This window comes from Heptranchias perlo, chromosome X, assembly GCF_035084215.1.
Source record: "Heptranchias perlo isolate sHepPer1 chromosome X, sHepPer1.hap1, whole genome shotgun sequence".
Lineage (NCBI taxonomy): Eukaryota > Metazoa > Chordata > Chondrichthyes > Hexanchiformes > Hexanchidae > Heptranchias > Heptranchias perlo.
The window spans coordinates 2,924,719-2,947,844 of NC_090370.1; the positions used below are offsets into that span (position 1 = coordinate 2,924,719).

At 45.7% G+C, this 23,126-nt stretch overlaps 1 protein-coding gene across 5 annotated transcripts in view; it reads left to right on the forward strand.

The window, feature by feature from the left end:
• The window catches only part of avil (advillin), a 73,799-nt gene that overhangs the window by 11,349 nt on the left and 39,324 nt on the right, over positions 1–23,126 (forward strand). For 3 of the 5 annotated variants that reach the window (XR_010959056.1, XM_067976480.1, XM_067976482.1), the window contains 16 exons: positions 368–564; positions 2,717–2,825; positions 3,644–3,754; positions 4,674–4,879; positions 5,835–5,913; positions 6,268–6,366; positions 7,737–7,890; positions 8,065–8,165; positions 9,703–9,840; positions 11,314–11,472; positions 12,363–12,542; positions 13,776–13,921; positions 16,061–16,205; positions 17,433–17,621; positions 19,641–19,709; positions 20,638–20,757. Coding sequence is in view for 2 of the 5 variants with exons in the window: in XM_067976480.1 (XP_067832581.1) it covers positions 368–564; positions 2,717–2,825; positions 3,644–3,754; positions 4,674–4,879; positions 5,835–5,913; positions 6,268–6,366; positions 7,737–7,890; positions 8,065–8,165; positions 9,703–9,840; positions 11,314–11,472; positions 12,363–12,542; positions 13,776–13,921; positions 16,061–16,205; positions 17,433–17,621; positions 19,641–19,709; positions 20,638–20,757 (2,202 nt within the window). In the remaining 3 variants the exon portion in view is untranslated. Of the gene's footprint in view, positions 1–367; positions 565–2,716; positions 2,826–3,643; positions 3,755–4,673; positions 4,880–5,834; positions 5,914–6,267; positions 6,367–7,736; positions 7,891–8,064; positions 8,166–9,702; positions 9,841–11,313; positions 11,473–12,362; positions 12,543–13,775; positions 13,922–16,060; positions 16,206–17,432; positions 17,622–19,640; positions 19,710–20,637; positions 20,758–22,367; positions 22,704–23,126 lie in introns of all 5 variants that reach the window. The other 2 variants (XR_010959055.1, XR_010959054.1) reach the window with 1 other exon arrangement.

Here is a 23,126-nt window from a genome sequence, read left to right on the forward strand (position 1 = left end):
TGTAACCTCCTCCAGCCCTACAACCCTCCAAGATCTCTGTGCTCCTCCAGTTCTGGCCTCTCACACATCCCTGATTTTCTTCTCTCCACCATTGGCGGCTGTGCCTTCAGCTGTCTAGGCCCTAAGCTCTAGAATTCCCTCCATAAACCTCTCTGCCCCTCTCTCCTCCTTTAAGACGCTCCTTAAAACCTACCTCTTTGACCGAGCTTTTGGTCACCTGTCCTAATATCTCCTTATGTGGTTCGGTGTCAAATTTTGCTCCTGTGAAGTGCCTTGGAATGTTTTACTACATTAAAGGCGCTATATAAATGCAAGTTGTTGTTGTTGTTAAAGAGTTTGAAATCTTTTCTCTTCCTCCATTGTGCAGACCCAGAGAGTCGGCGGTGGTTTCAAGCATGACATCCATTACTGGATTGGGACGGACTCATCCCAGGATGAACAGGGAGCGGCTGCGATCTACACCACACAGCTGGATGACCACCTCGAGGGAGGCCCAGTGCAGCATCGGGAAGTGCAGGGACACGAGTCAGAGACTTTCAAGGGTTACTTCAAAACCGGCATCATGTGAGTCCTTTCCTCTTGATGCCTGTGAACAGGAGGATGGCTCAATATTGGCAGGAGACAGTGCTGGTGAAACTGTCACGTGGAATGAATTGTCATCTGGTGACCTCATCAAACCTTCAGTTTCATTCATAGAATTATAGATTACAGCCATTCGGCCCTCCATGTCTGTGCCGGCTCTTTGAAAGAGCTATCCAATTAGTCCCACTCCTCTGCTCTTTCCCCATAGCACTGCAAATTTTTCCTTCATTTATCATTTTTTCTCACTTTATATTCACTGGGTAAATTTACTGAGCTATCAGGGGAGTGAATGTATTTGTTCATGTGAGCTTTTTTAAATCTGCCTATCCTTCCCCATTCTCATTGTTAGTATTTCTTGGGCCATATGGTGAGACTGGCTGAGAGGGTGAGCAGCCATCCAGCTCCCAGGCCTCTGCCATAAGAACATGAACATAAGAAATAGGAGCAGGAGTAGGCCCTCGAGCCTGCTCCGCCATTCAATCAGATCATGGCTGATCTTCGACCTCAACTCCACTTTCCCGCCTGATCCCCATATCCCTTGATTCCCTTAGAGTCCAAAAATTTTTCTATCTCAGCCTTGAATATACTCATGATGTGGAGATGCCGGTGATGGACTGGGGTTGACAATTGTAAACAATTTTACAACACCAAGTTATAGTCCAGCAATTTTATTTTAAATTCACAAGCTTTCGGAGGCTACCTCCTTCCTCAGGTGAACGATGCGGATTCCTCAGGTGAACGATTCCGCATCGTTCACCTGAGGAAGGAGGTAGCCTCCGAAAGCTTGTGAATTTAAAATAAAATTGCTGGACTATAACTTGGTGTTGTAAAATTGTTTACAATTGAATATACTCAACGACTCAGCATCCACAGCCCTCTGGGGTAGAGAATTCCAAAGGTTCACAACCCTCTGAGTGAAAAAATTCCTCCTCATCTGAGTCCTAAATGGCCAACCCCTTATCCTGAGACTATGCCCCCTAGTCCTAGACTCTCCGGCCGGGGGAAACAACCTCTCGGCATCTACCCTGAAAAGCCCCCTCAGAATCTTATATGTTTCAATGAGATCACCTCTCATTCTTCTAAACTCCAGACAGTATAGGCCCATCCTACTCAACCTCTCCTCATAGGAGCCAATGCTGCTTTGAGCTAGACACCAGGCGGTCATGCGAGCAGCCCTGGAGCACTAACTCTAATTGTTCTTCTCTTAATGGGGAGGCCTCTGGGTTCTGTGTTACCTCTCTACAGGTTTTTTAAAAATTTGTTCTCAGGATTTGGGCATAGCTGGCAAGGCCGGCATTTATTGCCCATCCCTTGTTACCCTTGAGAAGGTGGTGGGCCTTCTTCTTGAACCGCTGCAATCCATGTGGTGAAGGTGCTCCCACAGAGGTGTTAGGTAATGATTTCCAGGATTTTGACCCAGCAACAATGAAGGAATGACTGTATATGTCCAAGTCAGGTTGGTGGGGAACTTGGAGGTGATGGTGTTCCCATGACATTGCTACTCTTGTCCTTTACTCTCATTCTTTGGTTGTGGGTCTGCTTTGCTCTGTCTATAGCCTTCAGCTTTTGCTGTTTCGCATATAGGTAGCGTTGTGTAGTAGCTTCACTCGGTTTGTACCTCATTCTAAGGTATGCCTGGTGCTGCTCCTGGTATACCATTCTACACTCCGCATTGAACCAGGGCTGGGTTCCTGGCTTGACGGTGATCAAGGAGTGAGGGATGTGCCAAGGCCATGAGGTTACAGATTGTGTTGGTGGTGTACAATTCTGCTGCTTCTGATGGTCCAAAGTGCCTCATGGATAGCCTGCTAGTTCTGTCCTTAGTCTGTCCCACTTAGAGATTGACAACTCAGTAGAATGGGAAGGGGGTTTTGAACCTCCTCCCCTCAAGTCTGCAGCACTACACGTTGGTGTTCTCCACCACCATGCTGACCGACCAGCTTTGGGACATCCTGAGGATGTGAAAGGCGCTATATAAATGCAAGTTTTTTCTTTCTAAATGAGCCAAGCAGCCTTTTCTTTATCTTTATTCCTTTTGGATCATGTATCCCACTATTCTACATTGTCTGTAGCATTGGCCAGGTGCAATGTCGCACTCTCCCTACGTTTCCCTGACAATGTCTGTTTCTTGCAGCTACAAGAAAGGGGGTGTGGCCTCTGGAATGAAGCACGTGGAAACCAACATTTACAATGTTCGACGTCTCCTCCACGTGAAAGGAAAGAAGAACGTCACTGCTACTGAGGTAAGACTGTCCCCCGAGCACCAACTGCAGCCAGGTGGGCCTGAACTTACCCATTGGATCAGGGTCATGGCTTGGGTGTGGGCTGGACTCACAACATGGTGTTTTCTCAACCTCACCAAAGTAAGAGGGTGTGCCACACTGTCAGATTGGCTGTGGAGGATGAAAGGTAGGAACATAGAAACAGGAGGAGGCCATTCAGTCCCTCAAGCCTGTTACATAGGAACAGGAGGAGGCCATTCAGCCCCTTCGAGCCTGTTACACAGGAACAGGAGGAGGCCATCCAGCCCCCGCGAGCCTTTTACATAGGAACAGGAGGAGGCCATTCAGTCCCTCAAACCTGTTCTGCCATTCAATCAGATCATGGCTGATCTGTATCTCAACTCCATTTACCCACCTTTGCTCCATATACCTTGATACCTTTACCCAACAAAAATCTATCGATCTCAGTCTTGAAAGCTCCATTGTTCCCCAGCATCAACAGCTTTTTGGGGGAGAGAGTTCCAGATTTCCACTACCCTTTGTGTGAAGAAGTGCTCCCTGATTTCACTCCTAGTGGGTTTCCATTAAGTGTGAAACACCCATTGGGTGTGGTGTTTATCTCCATTATCAAACAGCAAGAGCTGGGTCCTTACTGCCGCCCATTTCTCCACACACCCTGTGGTGTTCACTTTATCCACCCCAGAAAGGTGAAAGGCTGAGTGAACACCTTCAAGCCCTGACTCCACAGCACAGCTGACACTGCTGCCCAACCTTTTAACTATTCATTGGTTTCTGGTACTGGGTTGAGATCATTCTAACGTGCGTTATGTCTTTTACAGGTTGAAATGCGTTGGCAGAGTTACAACTTGGGTGATGTATTCCTGCTGGATATTGGCAAAGTCATAATACAGTGGAATGGACCGGAGAGTAATAGAATGGAACGACTGAAGGTAGATTGTTACTTGACAGTGAATTCTTCCTATGCTTTTATGAGAACCTTGAGTACATAATATTCTGGATCTTTCTCGTAGGGTAAATTCCCTGTATTTTCACTTCAGTGCACTACTGAGGGATTGCTGCATTGTTGGAGGTGCTATCCTTTGGCTGAGACGTTAAACTAAGGCCCTGATAGCCTGTTGGATGTTGAAGATCCCATAGCACTATTTGAAGAAGAACAGGGAGTTCTCCCAATGTCCTGAGCCAACAGTCATCCCTTAACCAATACCACCATAAACAGATTATCTCATCATTCATCTCATTGCTGTTTGTGGGTGGTGCTGGTGCAAAATGGCTGCTGTGCTTCCTTGTGCTGGCTGCATAATCAGATACCAGGCTTCTTCTGCCAGTGGCCCTCTGCACTGTCAGCCATGGCTCAGTGGTATGACTGTTGCCTCAGAGTCAGAAGGTTGTGGGTTCAAGCCCCACTCCAGAGACTTGAGCACATAATCTAGGGTGATACTCCAGTGCAGTACTGAGGGAGTCTTTCAGATGAGACGTTAAACTGAGGCCCCGCCTGCCCTCTCAGGTGAATGTAAAAGATCCCATGGCACTATTTCGAAGAAGAGCAGGAAAGTTCTCCCTGGTGTCCTGGCCAATATTTATCCCTTAACCAACATCACTAAGACAGATTCTCTGGTCATTATCTCATTGCTGTTTGTGGGATCTTGCTGTGCGCAAATTGCCTGCTGTGTTTCCTACATTACAACAGTGACTACACTTCCAAAAGTACTTCATAGCTGTAAAGCGCTTTGGGACATCCTGAAGCCGTGAAAGGTGCTGTACAAATGCAAGTCTTTCTATCTCTATCAGATCTCCGTCACAATGACTGGTTGTTAATATTTCTTTGAACTCCATTTGTCCCCTCTATAGGGTATGCAGCTCGCTAAGGACATTCGAGATCGGGAGCGAGGTGGACGTGCAAAGATCGGGGTGATCGAAGGCGACCAGGAACAGAATTCTCCTGAGCTGATGAAGGTTGTAATAAACCTCCTTGGCGAAAGGACCAAGAAAATAAACCCATCGACACCCGATGAAAAAGCAGATCATTGTCAGAAAACCAACATTAGCCTCTACCAGTAAGAGTATAAGTGAACCCATATAGAGTAACAGATCGCTGGGAGTGGGTTACATATAAAATAGCAAACGTGTAGAGTGTTTTAAATAGGATATCACATGTGTGGAACATGTTATATATAGAATAGTACATATATGAAGCATGACATATATAGGCTATCACATGGAACATGTTATATATGGGATATCACGCATGGACCATGTTATATATAGGGTATCATGTATTTGGAGTATGTTATATATAGGATATCACATGTAGATCATGTTATATATGGGATATCACATGTGGAGCATGTTATATGTGGGATATCACATGTGGAGCATGTTATATATGGGATATCACATGTGGAGCATGTTATATGTGGGATGTCACTTGTGTGGAGCATGTTATATATAGGATAGTACACATGGAGAATGTTATATAAAGGATAGCATACACGAGGGGTATGTCACATATAAAACAGCACTTGTGGAATGTGTTACATGCATAATAGCACACATGGAGATGGTTACATACAGAGTAGCACAGGTGGAATGCATTATAAATAGAGGTTCATAAAATGTCATAAACCAGATGGGCAAATGTTGAGCTGTTTAATCAACATCATCTCATCCCTGAGACATATCACATCCTTAAATATACTGCAGCCTTTGCTGTTCATTATAACATCGTGGATGGCACTTGTGGTGATATTATTCCATTCTGGGTGTAAGATTTTGTTGTTTTCTCCAGCAGTGATGGGTGTCAGGGCAGAGAGTGACAAATGGCAGGGTCATAGGAGATGCTGTAGATATTATACAGTGAATGGTGGGGCCTGTATATCATTCCGTGGCAAGGTGAGTTAGTGCACTGCTGCATTATTTTGTATGACATACTGTATAGAATTCAGTAAAGTAGTGGCTACAAACAGGTAAAGAGTTAGAAACAAACAAAAATGAGCTGCCTTTATCACTCAGTGTTTCAGATGCTGACGGACAAATGAAGGTGACTGAAGTTGCCACACAGCCTCTCATCCAGGACATGCTGAATCACGACGTGAGTACTCCGCACAGCCTTCGTCCTTCTTTAGGCACCTATTTATTGGTGACACTGACACGTTAAACCACTTGTCACATGCTCTGGTTATGTAGGACATTCACTAAAACAGTGGGTGTTGTGTGACAGCCAAGGTATGGTACCTCCAACATTGAAAGTCCTATTGCAGCGCCACCTGTTAATTGCAAAAATGTGGACACTTTTATAATGAGTTTTCCCATAAGACCTGGTTTACATAGGAATTTTCAATGAAACATGCACCCCAAGTACTGAATTTAACATATTATAGATAGATATATTACTTCTAACTGAGGTCTTGCATTTAATAATGTGAAATTGTTCAATATCTTCCAGGACTGCTACGTACTAAACCAGGGTGGAACTAAGATTTATGTCTGGAAGGGAAAAGGGGCTGCAAAGGCGGAGAAACAAGCCGCAATGTCTAGAGCTCTGGTAAGTACAGTCTGACAGTCTGCAATGTCTAGAGGTGTGGTAAGTACAGTCTAACAGTCTGCAACGTCTAGAGGTGTGGTAAGTACAGTCTAACAGTCTGCAATGTCTAGAGGTGTGGTAAGTACAGTCTAACAGTCTGCAATGTCTTGAGGTGTGGTAAGTACAGTCTAACAGTCTGCAATGTCTAGAGCTCTGGTAAGTACAGTCTAACAGTCTGCAATGTCTAGAGGTGTGGTAAGTACAGTCTAGCAGTCTGCAATGTCTAGAGCTCTGGTAAGTACAGTCTAACAGTCTGCAATGTCTAGAGGTGTGGTAAGTACAATCTAGCAGTCTGCAATGTCTAGAGCTCTGGTAAGTACAGTCTAACAGTCTGCAATGTCTAGAGGTGTGGTAAGTACAGTCTAGCAGTCTGCAATGTCTAGAGCTCTGGTAAGTACAGTCTAACAGTCTGCAATGTCTAGAGGTGTGGTAAGTACAGTCTAACAGTCTGCAATGTCTAGAGCTCTGGTAAGTACAGTCTAGCAGTCTGCAATGTCTAGAGGTGTGGTAAGTACAATCTAGCAGTCTGCAATGTCTAGAGGTGTGGTAAGTACAGTCTAGCAGTCTGCAATGTCCAGACCTCTGGTAAGTACAGTCTAACAGTCTGCGAGTCCAGACCTCTGGTAATTACAGTCTAAAAGTCTGCAATGTCTAGAGCTCTGTCTAAATGGCTGGTCATCTGTTCCGTGGGATGGACCTATGTTTCGAGTGCCGAGTTGTTCCAGAAGGTTAGTTCCCAATCTTGGTTGGATCCTCAAGGCATCAAGAAGCAGCAAGGGAAGTAAGAAAATATGTTTTATCTCCCCCGTTCTCCTGAAAGCTCTGAATCAACAGGCACCAGCTGCCTTCTGTATCTCCCCAAGTGGCCATTAGATAGTGAGTGCTGGCAGGCTATTTAACCATGGGAACATCAAAGCCCAGCCTAATCCTATTCTGCCTTGCCTAATGTCCACACGTGCTCACTTCCCAGCGGGGCTCATAGGATAGTGATCAAGAACCGCAACCCTGGCTAATTCCTCTCTAGCCCTAAAAACATGTCTGCAGTTGCCCTGAGGTCTCGTTGAGATGAGGTTCATTCACTGGTCTGTGCTGAGTTAGTGTATCTCAATTGGGAGAAAACCATTTGCCTCAGTGCCTGCTAAGCTAGAAAGGTGAAAAATCAGCCTGGTTCTAGCTCCTGATTTGCTTGTGCTTGTATACTTACCGTACCTATCACTGCTTTGAATTTATGAACTGAACCAAATTGACCTGCAGGCAGATGTTCGGTTAGTTTCTATACACAAATGATTAAAATATATATATTCACTGATGGATTCTGTTATCTAATGTAGAAGTTTATTAAGATGAAGGGCTATCCAAACACCACTAACATTGAGACTGTGAATGATGGAGCTGAGTCAGCCATGTTCAAACAGCTTTTCAAGAAATGGACAGTAAAGGAGCAGACAGTGGGCTTAGGAAAAACATACACAGTTGGTAAAGTTGGTGAGTATGTGCAGTAGTAATCTTTCAGATGTTGAGCAGGAATGTGTGGAGAGGTGGAATAACTTTGACAGTTTTTTCTAATGATGGAGCTTTTTTTTAAATCCAAGTACACCATACTCCTTAGGAGTTAATGATATTGATGATCTTTCACTTTGACCTATTATTGTTTTCCAGCCAAGGTTAGCCAACAGAAGTTTGATGTCACCCTAATGCATGCCATCCCAGAGATGGCAGCTCAAGAGAGGATGGTTGATGATGGCACAGGAGAAACAGAGGTACAATACCATTATTACTGATACTGATATTGAGAGAGATATAAAATATAGAGATGGATGGATGGACGGAGAGGCAGTTGAGTGGATGAATGGGCAGGTGGATGGATAGAGGGATGGAGAGACCAAGGACAGATAGAGAGATGAACGGATGGGGGCCAGATGATTAGATGGATTGATGGATGGAGAGGTAGATAGATGGATATATGGATGGATAGAGAGATCGGTGGACAGATAGAGAGATGAACGAATGGGGAGCAGATGATTAGATGGATTGATGGATGGAGAGGTGACTGGAAGGATGAACAGATGGATGGATAGGTGGATGGAGATGTGGATAGATGGACAGATGAGCAGATGGATGGAGAAATGGATGGAGTGCACAGATGGAGAGGTGGATTGATGGATGGATCAGAGTGAAGACAAAAAAATTGTTAATCAATCCTCTTTCCCCTAATTTTCTCCTATTTCTAGTTAAATGTCAACTTGCTTAATGGGGAATCAGAACCCGTGTCTTCCCAATGGCTCCCATTTGTTGCTTAAGAACCTCTTCAAGTCTGAGCAAAGCTTGTTTTTTGTCACCCATATACACCAGTTGGTGCTTCTTTTGAGGGGGACGGTTGGGGTGTGGGTCATCAGGTCTTTAATCCAGTGCTGTACCGCTGCCTCATTGCACCTGCTTCCAGTTCAATAGACCAGTAACCAAATGCTGCAAAGTGGCTTTGTGCCAAAACAAACTGAAGTACAATTCGGGAGTGAAGTCACCTCAATTGAATAAGGCAAGTATTGTGAGGAGAAGTAATCTGACATCATTCTGATTTTGTACCAGCTGCACTATAACTTTTTAAACTCCATTCTGAATAGTTTTGATTCCAGCAGAGAGCCAGGTGCCTCATTTAGATGCCCTCCATTTTCTCTGGTCATGAAGCCGGCATTAATCTCCGCCCTGCCAGCTCCGTGTCGCTCTTAGCAGCTACCAGTCTCAAGCCTGTGGTATAATGACACCCCAGGTTACAATTTACCACTCATTTCCTGCTTAGATGGTCTTTTCCCGTCCTTTTTGTGTGTTTGTATAGTTGTTAGCTGAAATGATGTTGAGAAATAGGCTACGGGCGATCTCCTGGAGCCTTACTTGGTTGGACTACCCACCAGAAACAGTGGTGGAAGCAGAATCCATAATAGTTTTTAAAAGGGAAGTGAATAAATATTTCAGAAAGGAAAATCTTAAAAGGGCAGGGGAAAGGGACAAAGTTGATAGATCTTTCAGAGAGTTGGCACAGGCATGATTGGCCGAATGGACTACTTCTGTGCTGTAAAATTCTACGATTCTATCATTGCCTAAGGGCCCGGAGAGTAATATGCCATAGTTTTTCCGAAATTGGTTGCAGGTTTTCTCCTCTCCCTGGAGATTGCCCGGTTAAGGGGTGGCTGAATGGTGTACATGGTAGCATCGTATCTGGATGGGGTGGGTTTGATGGAGCTGTTTGGTCATTTCCCGCCCTGCTCTTCACATGACCATAGATCCATATTGTCTTTGCAGGTTTGGAGAGTAGAGAACCTTGAACTGGCCCCCGTAGAGCCCAAGAGTCATGGCTTCTTCTATGGTGGTGACTGCTATCTGATTCTCTACACATACCAAGTGAACAGGAAGCAGCATTTTATCCTCTATATTTGGCAGGTAAGACTGAAGAGTGAGAGAACACAACTAAACACACCAAAACTACACTGCAGCGGACTTCCGACTCAGATTCACGTTACAGAATGCCGAGTGAGCAGTTTGGCTACACCTTTGATTTCTGATTTGCAAGCCACAAATTGTCAAGGCACTGGGCTTTTGCATTCTATCTGAGAGGTGTGGGAGAACGCCCGAGGATTGAAGAAATGAATAGAAATGTGTAGCTAGGAGACGTATGTGTCAATCACAGTCATGATTTGAACCAACGGAATATGATGCATCTGAGGAGGTACCCATGTGTGAGCTTTTGCCATCACTTGAACCAATAAATATCATATGTAGAAGGTATGTTCAAGGTGTCAGCTGTGGGTCGGTGGGTAGCACTCTTGCCTCTTGAGTCAGATGGACGTGGGTTCAAGTCTCACTCCTAAGACTTGAGCCGGTTAATCTAGGCTGACACTCCAGTGCAGTACCGAGGGAGTGCTGCACTGTCGGAAGTGCCATCTTTCAGATGGGACATTAAACCGAAGCCCTGTCTGCCCTCTCAGGTGGACGTAAAAGATCTCAGGGCATTATTTTGAAGAAGAGCAGGGAACTTCTTCCCAGTATCCTGGGGCCAATATTTATCCCTCAACCAACATCACTATAAAACAGATTATCTGGTCATTATCATATTGCTGTTTGTGGGATCTTGCTGTGAACAAATTGGCTGCCACGTTTCCTACATTACAACAGTGACTACAGTTTAAAAGTACTTCATTGGCTGTAAAGCGCTTTGGAACGTTCTGAGGTCCTGAAAGGCTCTATAGAAGTGCAAGTCTTTCTTTTTTTCTTTCTTTTATCCCCAGGAGATATGTGTGAGCTTCTGTATTGACATGTGTATAGGCTGCCGCTGCATATAGGCCGCATCATAGGGGGAAAAGTAATTATTACCTTGTATATAGACCACACTGTCAACTCAAAGTGATTTTTGCATTTTAAAAAAAAGTGTGCTCGAAGCATGAGTTAATTCAGTAATATCCCGAGTCAAACTGTGCTAGTGAGGTTCCTGCTTCTGATTCCTTTTCCAGCGACTCATGCTGGAAAGTGTGCTTGGGGGTTGGGTAACGACAGGATTGGGCTTGGTGGTCATGTACCCCACGGTCGAATATCCTATGACACTGGTTGTCTGGACCCGCACATGAAGAACGTCCACTTGGGTGAGATACCAGAAGGCTGAAGGCACCTTTGGAACCACGTCCTCCTGGGAAGAGGTAAACGGTAGCACAATGTCTGTAATGATTAACATCTGCTGCTTGACTTGAGTCAGTGGGGCTATGGTTACCATGCCAACCTCACTGAAAAGGATAAGTATGTTGTGCGGGGTTTTGGTCATTGAAAATCAAGTGTTTTTTTTAAACTGCTGGTTTAGACACATAGTGAGGAATGACTTGTGGTTTACAGGTAGTTTAACCAGGTTAGTGCCTCCAATCCTAGGGTCGTCATGCCACTCAGGATGAGTTGACTGCCTCAGCATTTCATGCAGTCGAGCTGGACCAGAAGTTTGGTGGTGAACCAGTGCAGATTTGGGTCATCATGGGCAAGGAGCCACGACACTTCATGACCATCTTCAAGGGCAAAGTGATCATCTTTGAAGTAAGTCTCTGGTATAATGGGGACTAGTATGGGATTAAACCTTAGATTACCAGGTATATTATGGTCTCTGGTATAATGCAACCATAAAGGGAACAAAATTGAAAAAGAAAAGACACAACAAAGATCTCTAGACTGCCACTACTGTCTCCTGCCATTGCCTGAACTGTATACTTTCATCTATCTTAGTTAGCCAACTACTACTAACTGTAAAGGTTTAACCTTCTGACTGATTTGTATCACTATATTCGCTTTAGGTGGTCAAAAACCAGTAACCACAGATGTGTATATAAAATTGGATATAAGGAATTGATTTAAACTTTTCACTTTAAACTTCAGTTTAATGTGATAATATTTGGATAGAATGCTGTTTACAGTAAATGGGGGAAAGGAGGTTTACTTTGTGGGGTAGAATACCCACTAATTCTATTTTCTCACACATACAGAGCTATGGGAGGAGTATAGGGCAGTGGGATCAGTTTTGGATTGCCCCAGCAATGAGACAGCACAGACACGATGGGCCAAATGGCCTCAATCTATGCTGTATGGTTCTATTTGAGTCTATGATTCTATTTGTGAGTTGAATTCTCACTGTGTGATATTAGCATACAGACAATGTGATTTCTCCTCATTGCTTTTTAAGGGGACATTGTCCTCGCAAACAAACGCTGGGTGAATTTTTTCTTCAAGCCCATGACGCCCTAATGGAAACGATTTTGAACTGTGCTGTCGGGTCACTTGCACATGACAAAAATGACCCACCACTCGCCTGGCTCTTCTCTCTCCCCAACATCGAAATGTTTGTCAACCACTTTTTGCATAGAGGGACTGCCTTTTTAAATAAGATAGTTACCCTGCGTATTTATAAAGTGTACTTTTTGTTCCTTTGTTAGGGTGGCACCTCGAGGAAGAGCAGCAACCAGCCAGAGCCGCCTGTCAGACTCTTTCAGATTCACGGCTCTGATAAGTCTAATACCAAGGCGATCGAGGTCCCGGCCTACGCTTCATCCTTCAACTCAAATGATGTCTTTCTTCTAAAGACAGAGACAAATTGCTACCTGTGGTGTGGGAAGGTAAAGGACTTTAAACCACAAGTCACACATTATCAGTGAGGTATATATGGATAACATTCAGAGCTCCCCCTGTTGGCTCAGTTGGTTATTGAACAGCCTGGTTTGGAAGTTCAATCCCTGGTCTGTGCTGAAGGCTGTTCCCAGCAGGAACAATTGGCTGCAGCATCCCTGGGCTATCGCTAACCAGTGATTCCTGCTGGAGATGTCAGTCAGATGAGGGCAGGGTCAGGCTCTTCTGTGATGCTGCTCACAAAAGTAATAACTTGCCGACACTCGCTCACACATACAGGGTGGGTTTAGGGTTGCCAACTCTAGTTGGGTGAATTCCTGGAGGTTTCATCACATGACCTTGAGCCGCCCCCTCCCCACACTACTACCATTGGTCCATCCACTGCCTTCCCGTGCCAATTGGAAAGTGAAAAGATTCAGTTACGAAATTGGATGATTCTTGACTGTCAGTCAAACAGCCTTTTTTCCCATCTCCAGCAGTTTTATAACCAATAAATGAAAGTTTTCAACGAAAATGAAGCAGTGTCCTGGAGATTAATTTTCAATTCCTGGAGACTCCAGGACAGTCCTGGAGGGTTGGCAACCCTAGGCGGGTGAGGTAATGGAGGGAGACTGTACCCCAAAAAGAGCCAACTCCTTGAGGAGAGGATTGGAAAGGGGGGATTACGGATATAGGGTATATTCACCGATCCTACAATCCCAGCCGGGAGCTGTACTTGAAGGGAGAGCAGGTCAGGGAACCACCAATACTGTGTTGTAGCCATGTCTCCAACCCAGGCTGCCTTTGAGCATGAATTCTCTCAGGGAGCACAGGAGAGTGGAGTTCACCCTAAAAGTCTTTTGTTCAAATCCTGACAGGTAATAAACAATCAAACTGTCCCCCACTCACTCCAAGAAGGTTATTTCATCTCCCACACTCTCTATCCTCATGACCTTTCTGAATGAGATTCGCTGAATTACTATTGATTGGTGCTCAGTGTTAGGTTATTTTTGTGCTGGAAGGATGGGCAGAGATCACTTGAGTAATCTCCCTTTGTACAGCAAATAGCAAACAGCCACAGGAGGAGTAAAGACCTTCATCCTATATTTTGGACCAGATTCAATGACAGCTCTCAGAGGTAAACAGACATTGTTAAATGAAACAGTGCCAGAGAGGTGGAATGTTACCACTGGAAGTTCTTTAAGGGACGTATTTCTGATATTCCTCTTTCTTCCTGTATCTAGGGATCCAGTGGGGATGAACGTGCAATGGCAAAAGAATTGGCTGCCATTGTTGCTAATGGAAACGAGAACATCATTGCTGAGGGCCAAGAACCACTGATATTCTGGGAAGCACTTGGTGGAAAGGCACCTTACGCAAATGACAAAAGGTAACGGTCATTTCCCCCAACTATTATTCCCCTTACGCCTCTTCTTCAAAGCTAAGGTGAAGTTCCTTGGGCGGGGACTCTTCGATGCTACCTTGCCCAAGTGTCCATTCTCCACCTAAACAGTGAGTGACAATGGGCTGTTCAACCAAGGGATGGGCATCATTGCCATCCCTAGCTGTTGTCCATACATGACCCTTTGCAGAAGGGGTCATGCCATAGTGGTAAGGAGTGAAGCCATCAGGTAGGAGACCAAGAGTCAGGGCTTCAGATCAGGAGACCAGCAGGAGACAGGACTTTGGGTCAGGAGACAGGACTTTGGGTCAGGAGACAGGACTTTGGGTCAGGAGACAGGACTTTGGGTCAGGAGACAGGACTTTGGGTCAGGAGACAGGACTTTGGGTCAGGAGACAGGACTTTGGGTCAGGAGACAGGACTTTGGGTCAGGAGACAGGACTTTGGGTCAGGAGACAGGACTTTGGGTCAGGAGACAGGACTTTGGGTCAGGAGACAGGACTTTGGGTCAGGAGACAGGACTTTGGGTCAGGAGACAGGACTTTGGGTCAGGAGACAGGACTTTGGGTCAGGAGACAGGACTTTGGGTCAGGAGACAGGACTTTGGGTCAGGAGACAGGACTTTGGGTCAGGAGACAGGACTTTGGGTCAGGAGACAGGACTTTGGGTCAGGAGACAGGACTTTGGGTCAGGAGACAGGACTTTGGGTCAGGAGACCAGCAGGAGACAGGACTTTGGGTCAGGAGACCAGCAGGAGTCAGGACTTTGGGTCAGGAGACCAGCAGGAGTCAGGACTTTGGGTCAGGAGACCAGCAGGAGTCAGGACTTTGGGTCAGGAGACCAGCAGGAGTCAGGACTTTGGGTCAGGAGACCAGCAGGAGTCAGGACTTTGGGTCAGGAGACCAGCAGGAGTCAGGACTTTGGGTCAGGAGACCAGCAGGAGTCAGGACTTTGGGTCAGGAGACCAGCAGGAGTCAGGACTTTGGGTCAGGAGACCAGCAGGAGTCAGGACTTTGGGTCAGGAGACCAGCAGGAGTCAGGACTTTGGGTCAGGAGACCAGCAGGAGTCAGGACTTTGGACTTTGGGTCAGGAGACCAGCAGGAGTCAGGACTTTGGACTTTGGGTCAGGAGACCAGCAGGAGTCAGGACTTTGGGTCAGGAGACCAGCAGGAGTCAGGATTTTGGGTCAGGAGACCAGCAGGAGTCAGGATTTTGGGTCAGGAGACCAGCAGGAGTCAGGACTTTGGGTCAGGAGACCAGCAGGAGTCAGGATTTTGGATTTTGGGTCAGGAGACCAGCAGGAGTCAGGACTTTGGGTCAGGAGACCAGCAGGAGTCAGGACTTTGGGTCAGGAGACCAGCAGGAGTCAGGACTTTGGGTCAGGAGACCAGCAGGAGTCAGGACTTTGGGTCAGGAGACCAGCAGGAGTCAGGACTTTGGGTCAGGAGACCAGCAGGAGTCAGGACTTTGGGTCAGGAGACCAGCAGGAGTCAGGACTTTGGGTCAGGAGACCAGCAGGAGTCAGGACTTTGGGTCAGGAGACCAGCAGGAGTCAGGACTTTGGGTCAGGAGACCAGCAGGAGTCATGACTTTGGGTCAGGAGACCAGCAGGAGTCAGGACTTTGGGTCAGGAGACCAGCAGGAGTCAGGACTTTGGGTCAGGAGACCAGCAGGAGTCAGGACTTTGGACTTTGGGTCAGGAGACCAGCAGGAGTCAGGACTTTGGACTTTGGGTCAGGAGACCAGCAGGAGTCAGGACTTTGGATTTTGGGTCAGGAGACCAGCAGGAGTCACCATCACCAGAACTTTTTCCAAGATTAGGTTTCATGGATACCCATTTCAGCTCTTTGTCCTTCCCACCGTTTCATGATATCAGTGACAGGAGGTCTATTCATTTTATTGGTTGGCATTTTGGAATGGCCAGTCAATGAGACCCTGGGAATACTCACTGCTGCCTGGCTTTGTAACAGACCCAGCAGTGCAGTACTTTCTGAGCCTTCAGGAGAGGAAGGGAAACAATTGAGCGGGGGGGGGGGGCGGGGGGGGGGGGGGGGGGGAATGGAACAGTGGTCTTGCTCTTCAAGTTGTTTCTGTCCCTGATGAAGAGTCCTTCCATTCCTGCACAGGCTGCAAGAGGAAGATTTGGATTTTCAGTCTCGTCTGTTCGAGTGCTCCAATAAAACAGGGCGATTCATTGTAAACGAGGTTGCAAACTTCAGCCAAGATGACCTCAGCGAAGATGATATCATGCTCCTGGATACATGGGATCAGGTGAAAAGGATCAACCAATGGAAACGCACTTAAGTGATAGCCTGAAGATGAGGTTGCAGGCCTCATGTTCCTGCTCAACCAATCAGGGACCGGCTTATTGCAGGATGAGCGTGATGAAGGGTCAGTTTTTCCCACTTAGGCGAGAGTCTTCTTCCTGAGCTTGTCCTACTTTGAGGCTCAGGACAGAGCTGGTTAAAGTTGTCAGTCTCAGTATGTAGGCAATTAATTCAAACGTCCCCACTTGGGCACTTAATCTGCACGCATACCGTATGAACAAAGCATCTGAACTACTCACACCCGGCAGCTGTTTACTAAACAGCTCCCTCCCTCTTCCCCCCCCCCCCCCCCCCCCCCTCCTATTTAAATACTTTTGTGATCATTCTGTGCTGATCCAGGTGAGGAATGGAGATCACCCAGTGTCAGCATCCAGAACTTCCAGGTTAGAGTAAAGCTCCCTCTAGTCTGCACCACCAATGCATCCTAACAAACCTTAAGAAGGGCATACCCGCACTGCCAGGGGAGTGCTCACTGCTAACACTGTGGGCACTTCGGGCACAGAAAGTATTATTGTTTTAAAATAATGTAGTTATGGAAACAATCAACTATTGTGCTGTAACCTTGGATACAGCAAGCTGACTTGGTGTCGTCCCAATGTTATTCCATTAAGGAACTATCAGTGACTGTCAAAGAAAAGACTTCCATTCCAGGGTTGAATTATAGACTGATTACCCAGCTCTAGATAATGTTCAAATCGCCCTCCCAATTATGACAGTTAGATTTCCCCCCACCCCTTAGTTTTACTCTTTGATTTTCTCCCTTCACCCTCTCTCCTCCTGATAGACTCATTCCTGGGGTTACAGTCCATATCAGTATTTACCCTCCACATGAGCAAATAGCTCTAATCACAGTTACCCACCATGTTCCCATTCCCTTCTTTTCCTTCACCCACTTCCCACACCTCCTGCTCCCTTGTGCTCTGTGAATCACCCATTATCATGTCCTCACTACCACTATCTAATCCCCCCCCACCAAGGGGAAAGTATCTGAGCTGGTGCATGGGAGTGAAGGAGTAAGTGGTGCACAGAGTGAGTTGGGGGGGATTTGGGGCACAGAAGCACGGAGCTGGAGGTCTCTGCAGGAACTCCTGCGGGCTTGAGTCTGACTTCATCTCTTTCATCATCCTCCTCCTTGCCTTCCTCCTCCTCATCATCGTTCCTTTTGTTCCAGATTTTTCTGTGGATCGGCAAAGAGGCAAATGAGGTAGAAAGGAAGGAGACCCTGGTCACGGCACAGGACTATCTGAAGACGCACCCCAGCGACCGGGACCTCAACACACCCATATTCATCGTCAAACAGGGCTTTGAGCCACCAACTTTCACCGGCTGGTTTGTGGCATGGGACATAAGCAAATGGAGTGTAAGGAGCTTTTGAACTCTGTATAATAGACTTCCAGTGATATAGGGGAGAGCAACTATCTGTGCAAAGCCTACAGGGAAAAGAAAGGAGAGAACTCAGTAAAAGTATGGGGAAACAGATTAAAAATGATGCTAGAGGCACACAATATCCCAGAGACATTAAGCAGCATACTGAACAAATCTTAGAACAGGATAAGGACAGTTAGAGAGGCAGCTGAAAGAGTAAAGCTAGTAGTGGTTAAAGATTAAATGGTTGAAATATTAATGGATATTTTCTAGAAGCGTTCACTACAGAGGGTAATACTAACTCAGGGAAAGCAATGGAATCAGAGGAGGCAGTAAAAGGTTTCCAAAAAGATTTGGAGCAGTTTTGCAATTGAGCAGACAAATCAGACTGATGTAAAGTATTGTACATTTGTTAAAAGAAACTGTGAGACTTAATGCAATTCCATTCATTGTATAATTAACACAAAGGACCTGGGAATAATAGTGGACACGTCACGTCCAGTGTCTAGACAGTGTGGTGGAGAAGTTACAAAAGCTACACAATGCTGGGATATATAACCAGAACAGTGGAATAGAAGTATACAGAGGTAATACTAAGGCTTCATAATGTGCTGATCAGACCTCACCATACTGTGTTCAATTTCAAAACACGAGAAAGAATCAAGGACAGGAAAAGGCCATTTCAACCCATCAAGCTTATTCCTCTAGAACTCTAACTTACCCAGCCTAAAATCAAACTCACCCAGCCCACCCAACCTAACATAGGAACAGGAGGAGGCCATTCAGCTCCTTGAGGCATTTCTGCCATTCTATTAGATCATGGGCTGATCTGTACCTGAACTCCATTTATTCATCTTTGCTCTATATCCCTTGATACCCTTACCCAACAAAAATCTATTGATTTCAGTCTTGAAAATTTCAATTGCATCATCCACAGCCTTTTGGGAGAGAGAGTTTCAGATTTCCACTACTCTTTGTGTGAAAAAGTACTTCCTGATTTCACTCCTAATTGGCCTAGCTCTAATTTTAAGATTATTCCTTCTTGTTCTGGATTCCCCCACCAGAGGAAATAGTTTCTCTGTATCTACCCAATGGAATCCCTTAATCATTTTAAATACTTTGATTTAATCATCCCTCAACCTTCTAAACTCAAGGGAAGCCAAGTCTATGCAACCTGTCCTTATCATTTAACTCTTTTAGCCCCGGTATAATTCTGGTGAATTTGCCTGCACCCCCTCCAAGGCCACTATATCCTTCCTGAGGTGCGGTGCCCAGAACTGAATGCAGTAACTCCAGATGGGGTCTGACCGAGGCTCTGCACAACCGAAGCATAACTTCCTCCTCTTTGTATTCCAGCCCCCTTGAGATAAAAGCCAACATTTCCATTAGCTGTTTTGATTGCTTTTTGTACCTGTGCACTAGCTTTTAGTGATTTGTGTACATGGACTCCCAAATCTCTTTTTTTTTTTATTCGTTCACGGGATGTGGGCGTCGCTGGCAAGGCCGGCATTTATTGCCCATCCCTAATTGCCCTTGAGAAGGTGGTGGTGAGCCGCCTTCTTGAACCGCTGCAGTCTGTGTGGTGACGGTTCTCCCACAGTGCTGTTAGGAAGGGAGTTCCAGGATTTTGACCCAGCGACAATGAAGGAACGGCGATATATTTCCAAGTCGGGATGGTGTGTGACTTGGAGGGGAACGTGCAGGTGGTGTTGTTCCCATGCGCCTGCTGCCCTTGTCCTTCTAGGTGGTAGAGGTCGCGGGTTTTTTTTTGCTCCTCCAAAGTTATTAATCTCTCACCATTAAGAAAATATTCCTATTTGTCTTTCTCAGATCCAAAATGGAAGACCTCACACTTTCCCACATTAAACTCCATCTGCCACAGTTTTGCTCACTCACTTAATCTGTCTGTCCCCATTATTCAATAATGAAGAAAGATGTAAACACAGCAAGAGGAGAAATGTTTTTAAAAGCATGTAGTTAAACACTGGATTTATGTTTTTTTTGTCTTCTTCAGGGAGGTAAAACTTATGAACAGTTGAAAAAAGAGCTTGGAAACGCTGCTGCAAGTACCCAGATCACAGCAGTAAGTATCATCTTATATTCTTATGCAGCTCCTCCTAGTCTCCAAATACCTCATCTTCTCCCTCCCTGTATTCTTACTGTGTTGAAATTAAGATTCATTGTAATCTACTATTCTAAATCATTCTTTTCCAATACCTCAATACTACAAAACTCTTTACCTCCCTCCATTTCACTTCCTCTTACAATCTTCTGGCTTTTAAAACTCAAGTTTGCCTTCACCTGCTTGTTGATTTACCTCATCTTCTCTCATACTCTTTTCAAACTCATGGTGTCCAGCCTCCTGGGCCTTGGGCAGATGGGGACGTTCTAATCGTATCTGGGTCTTTGCAAATCACAAACTGAAATAGAATGAGCTGTGGTTTCATTCCTCTGTCTGTGACTTGTTCTTTATCATGTCTTATATTACCATAAAATGCCACTTCTGAGTCGTAGATAATTTTTAGGAACAAAAAAGGTAATTAGGCTCAAAAAACACATTTTTTTCATAGATCAATCTCACTTTCCCGCCTTTTCACCACATCTCTCAATCTCTTCTCTCTACAGCCATTTGCCTCTTGAACCCATTAATACTTCATTGCCCTTTCCTGGTCATTTATTCCACATCTCGATTACCCTTTGTGTGAGAAAGTTCCCCCTTTCTTACTTCTTGTGTCCCCTGGTATTTGAACCCTTCATCACAGTGAACCACTTGCCTTGGTCAACTTTTCCAATTCTCCAGTATAATCTATTATGCGTGGGCTCTACATGCCAAGGGTATTGCATCTGTAGGTGGCACAGTGAGCATAATGTTATGTGACAGGGCCACCTAAAATGGAGATAAGAAACCCATCTTAAGAAACGCACAGAGGGGAACAAAATGTCTTTAATGAAGAGATATTGGGGGAAAAAAAATCCAAATCCAATTATTAATAACATCTTTTTTAACGCAGGATTTGAATGTGATGGACTCGGAAAGCAAGGTGGCCTCTTACAAGTGCTACCCTCCAGAGGTCCTGATCAATAAACAAAGACATCAACTGCCTGAAGGTGTCGACCCAACCAGAAAGGAGGTTAGTCGGGATATGGGGATCGGGCGGGAAAATGGAGTTGAGGTTGAAGATCAGCCATGATCTTATTGAACGGCGGAGCAGGCTCGAGGAGCCATATGGCCTACTCCTGCTCCTATATCTTATGTTCTTATGTTCTATTCCTCTTGTAACTTTGAGCTCCTGGTGTAACAGCTGATACTGGAGATCTAGGGATGGAAACTATGGGCAGTAAGAGACTGAAGGCCCTTTTACATGAGTGGAGAGCAGCTGTCAGCACCACATGGGGCTCTCCTTCCCTGAGCTGCTCTCCACAGTATGAACAACCAATGGTTAAGGTACTGGTAACATCGTAGACACACAGAAATCTGGGACTATGAATCTCTCATCACCTCTTAGTACCACACTGGACGATGCATTTCCTAACTGAGCCATGGAGGGTGTAGGGAGGAGAAACTTAAGATAGAGAGTTTTGTGGAGGGTGAGGATAAAACTCTAATTTTCTCTCGTTGGGTCTCCCACCCCACAGACTATCCCCAGTGAGGGGGAGGGGAAGAAGTTGCCTCCCCGGTCTGTGAAATTGGCCACTAAGAGGCATGTGAGAGTTGACCCTGACTTATATTAAAGGACACCTACCTCTTGTATGAGGTAATCTCCTCCCCAGCCAGAAACAGGTCCAGCTCTCTCATGAAGGTATACACTGGACCAGCGTTCATCGCACGAGCCGGCAGTCTGGGGCCCACTACTCTGCAGTGCTGATGCTGTAACCCTCTATGCTGCATGTTTCTTATAGCTAATATTATGCACAACTTACACAAAGGGAATGATATACTTGGTAGGGCTTATCCTTCAGAATTCATGTTCGGCACCGATGGGAGTATGAGCAGGGATGGCTTCCTTTCAAATTTCCAAGGGGGTGGGGGGGAGGGGCAGTGCTCTGTGCTAAGGTTAAGACCACTAAGGAACCCAGAAGATTTGAGGCTATGCAAGGCTGAGAAGTTGTCCGCCCATCCGTCACCAGGTGTAAAAATTATTTTCCCCTGCTGCCTTCCGCTGGGATACGCTTCCACAGGTGGCGGCCGCCCTTTAGTAGCTTATCCGTTTTTCATGTGTGCGCCTCGACAGCTATTTGTACGTGGGGGGCATCACAGGCAAGCCTGCTTCTGTTCACACCTGGCAAAGAAACACGCACATTTTCCAGCAGGGGGTCCACTGTTTGTTGGGAATGAGGAGTGGGAACCCTGGCTCAGAGATGCTGGGGCCAATAGTCGCCTCCCAATTGTCACCCTGGCTGAAAACAGTCAACTCAGCAGAGATCAGGGAGCCAACAACTAGTATTACATCTGTACATACATGAAGGAAATGGTAGGGATCAGCCTGCAGGATTCACATTCAGTGTTGATGGGTGGGGGGGAAAGGCTTTGGGCCTATGGAAAGCAAATTCAAGCCCTGAGGGGAAAGAGGGGGCGGTGTGGAGGAGGCCATCATTGGTGAGGTCAAAGTTCAGGTGATTAAGGAACCCAAAAAAGATTTGAGTCCATTCCTACAACCCGCCCAGTGCTTCAGTGTGAGAGCTGAGAAGGTTCTAGAAGTGTGGAGAGGATTAAAATTGAACCCGTAAACTTCCTTCACAGAACTCCCTGACAGACCATGATTTCAGAGCAGTTTTCGGCCTGTCGCGAGGGACATTCGCTGCACTGCCCAGCTGGAAACAGATAAACATGAAGAAGTCAAAAGGAATGTTTTAGTAGGTGATGGAAGTGCCACGGTAAAGAACTGGATAACGTTTGCTCTGCCAACTCTGACAATAGAAAATCTGCCTCCTGCATCGTAACAGTTACACTGCTGCTTCCTGTCGCTATAGTTTAGGGAATGTCTCCAAACCACCCCGCCCTCCAGGAAAGGAAAACCGTATCGCAAAAGGATGAACAAAAACCCAACCACCCAATTACTCACCATTATTAAAAAGGGTAAACATTAAACATCTCCATTTAATTACTTAAAATTAACTGAACCATTGTATCTCAAAGGTAAATATTTTTGGCCACGGGGAGTGGACCATAGAACATACAAACAGGAGTAGGCTATTCAGCCCATTTTGTTAGTCACGCCATCTCTATCTTGCTCCATATCCATGAATACCCCTTTCTTCCCAAGTATCTATCTCCCCTTTAGGTTCCTCAATTCTCCAGCTAAGGCCGTCTACAGCAGTGTATACCACATTCTCACAACCCTTTGCGTGAAGAAATCTTTTTTCTGGATTTACTTTTAGTTCTGATTCCTTGTTCTGGATTCCCCTATTGGAGGGGAGAGTCGTTCCCTAGCCACCGTATCAATTCCCTTCATTGTTTTAAACACCTCCATCAGATAACCTTTAAATCCCATGGTGTTTC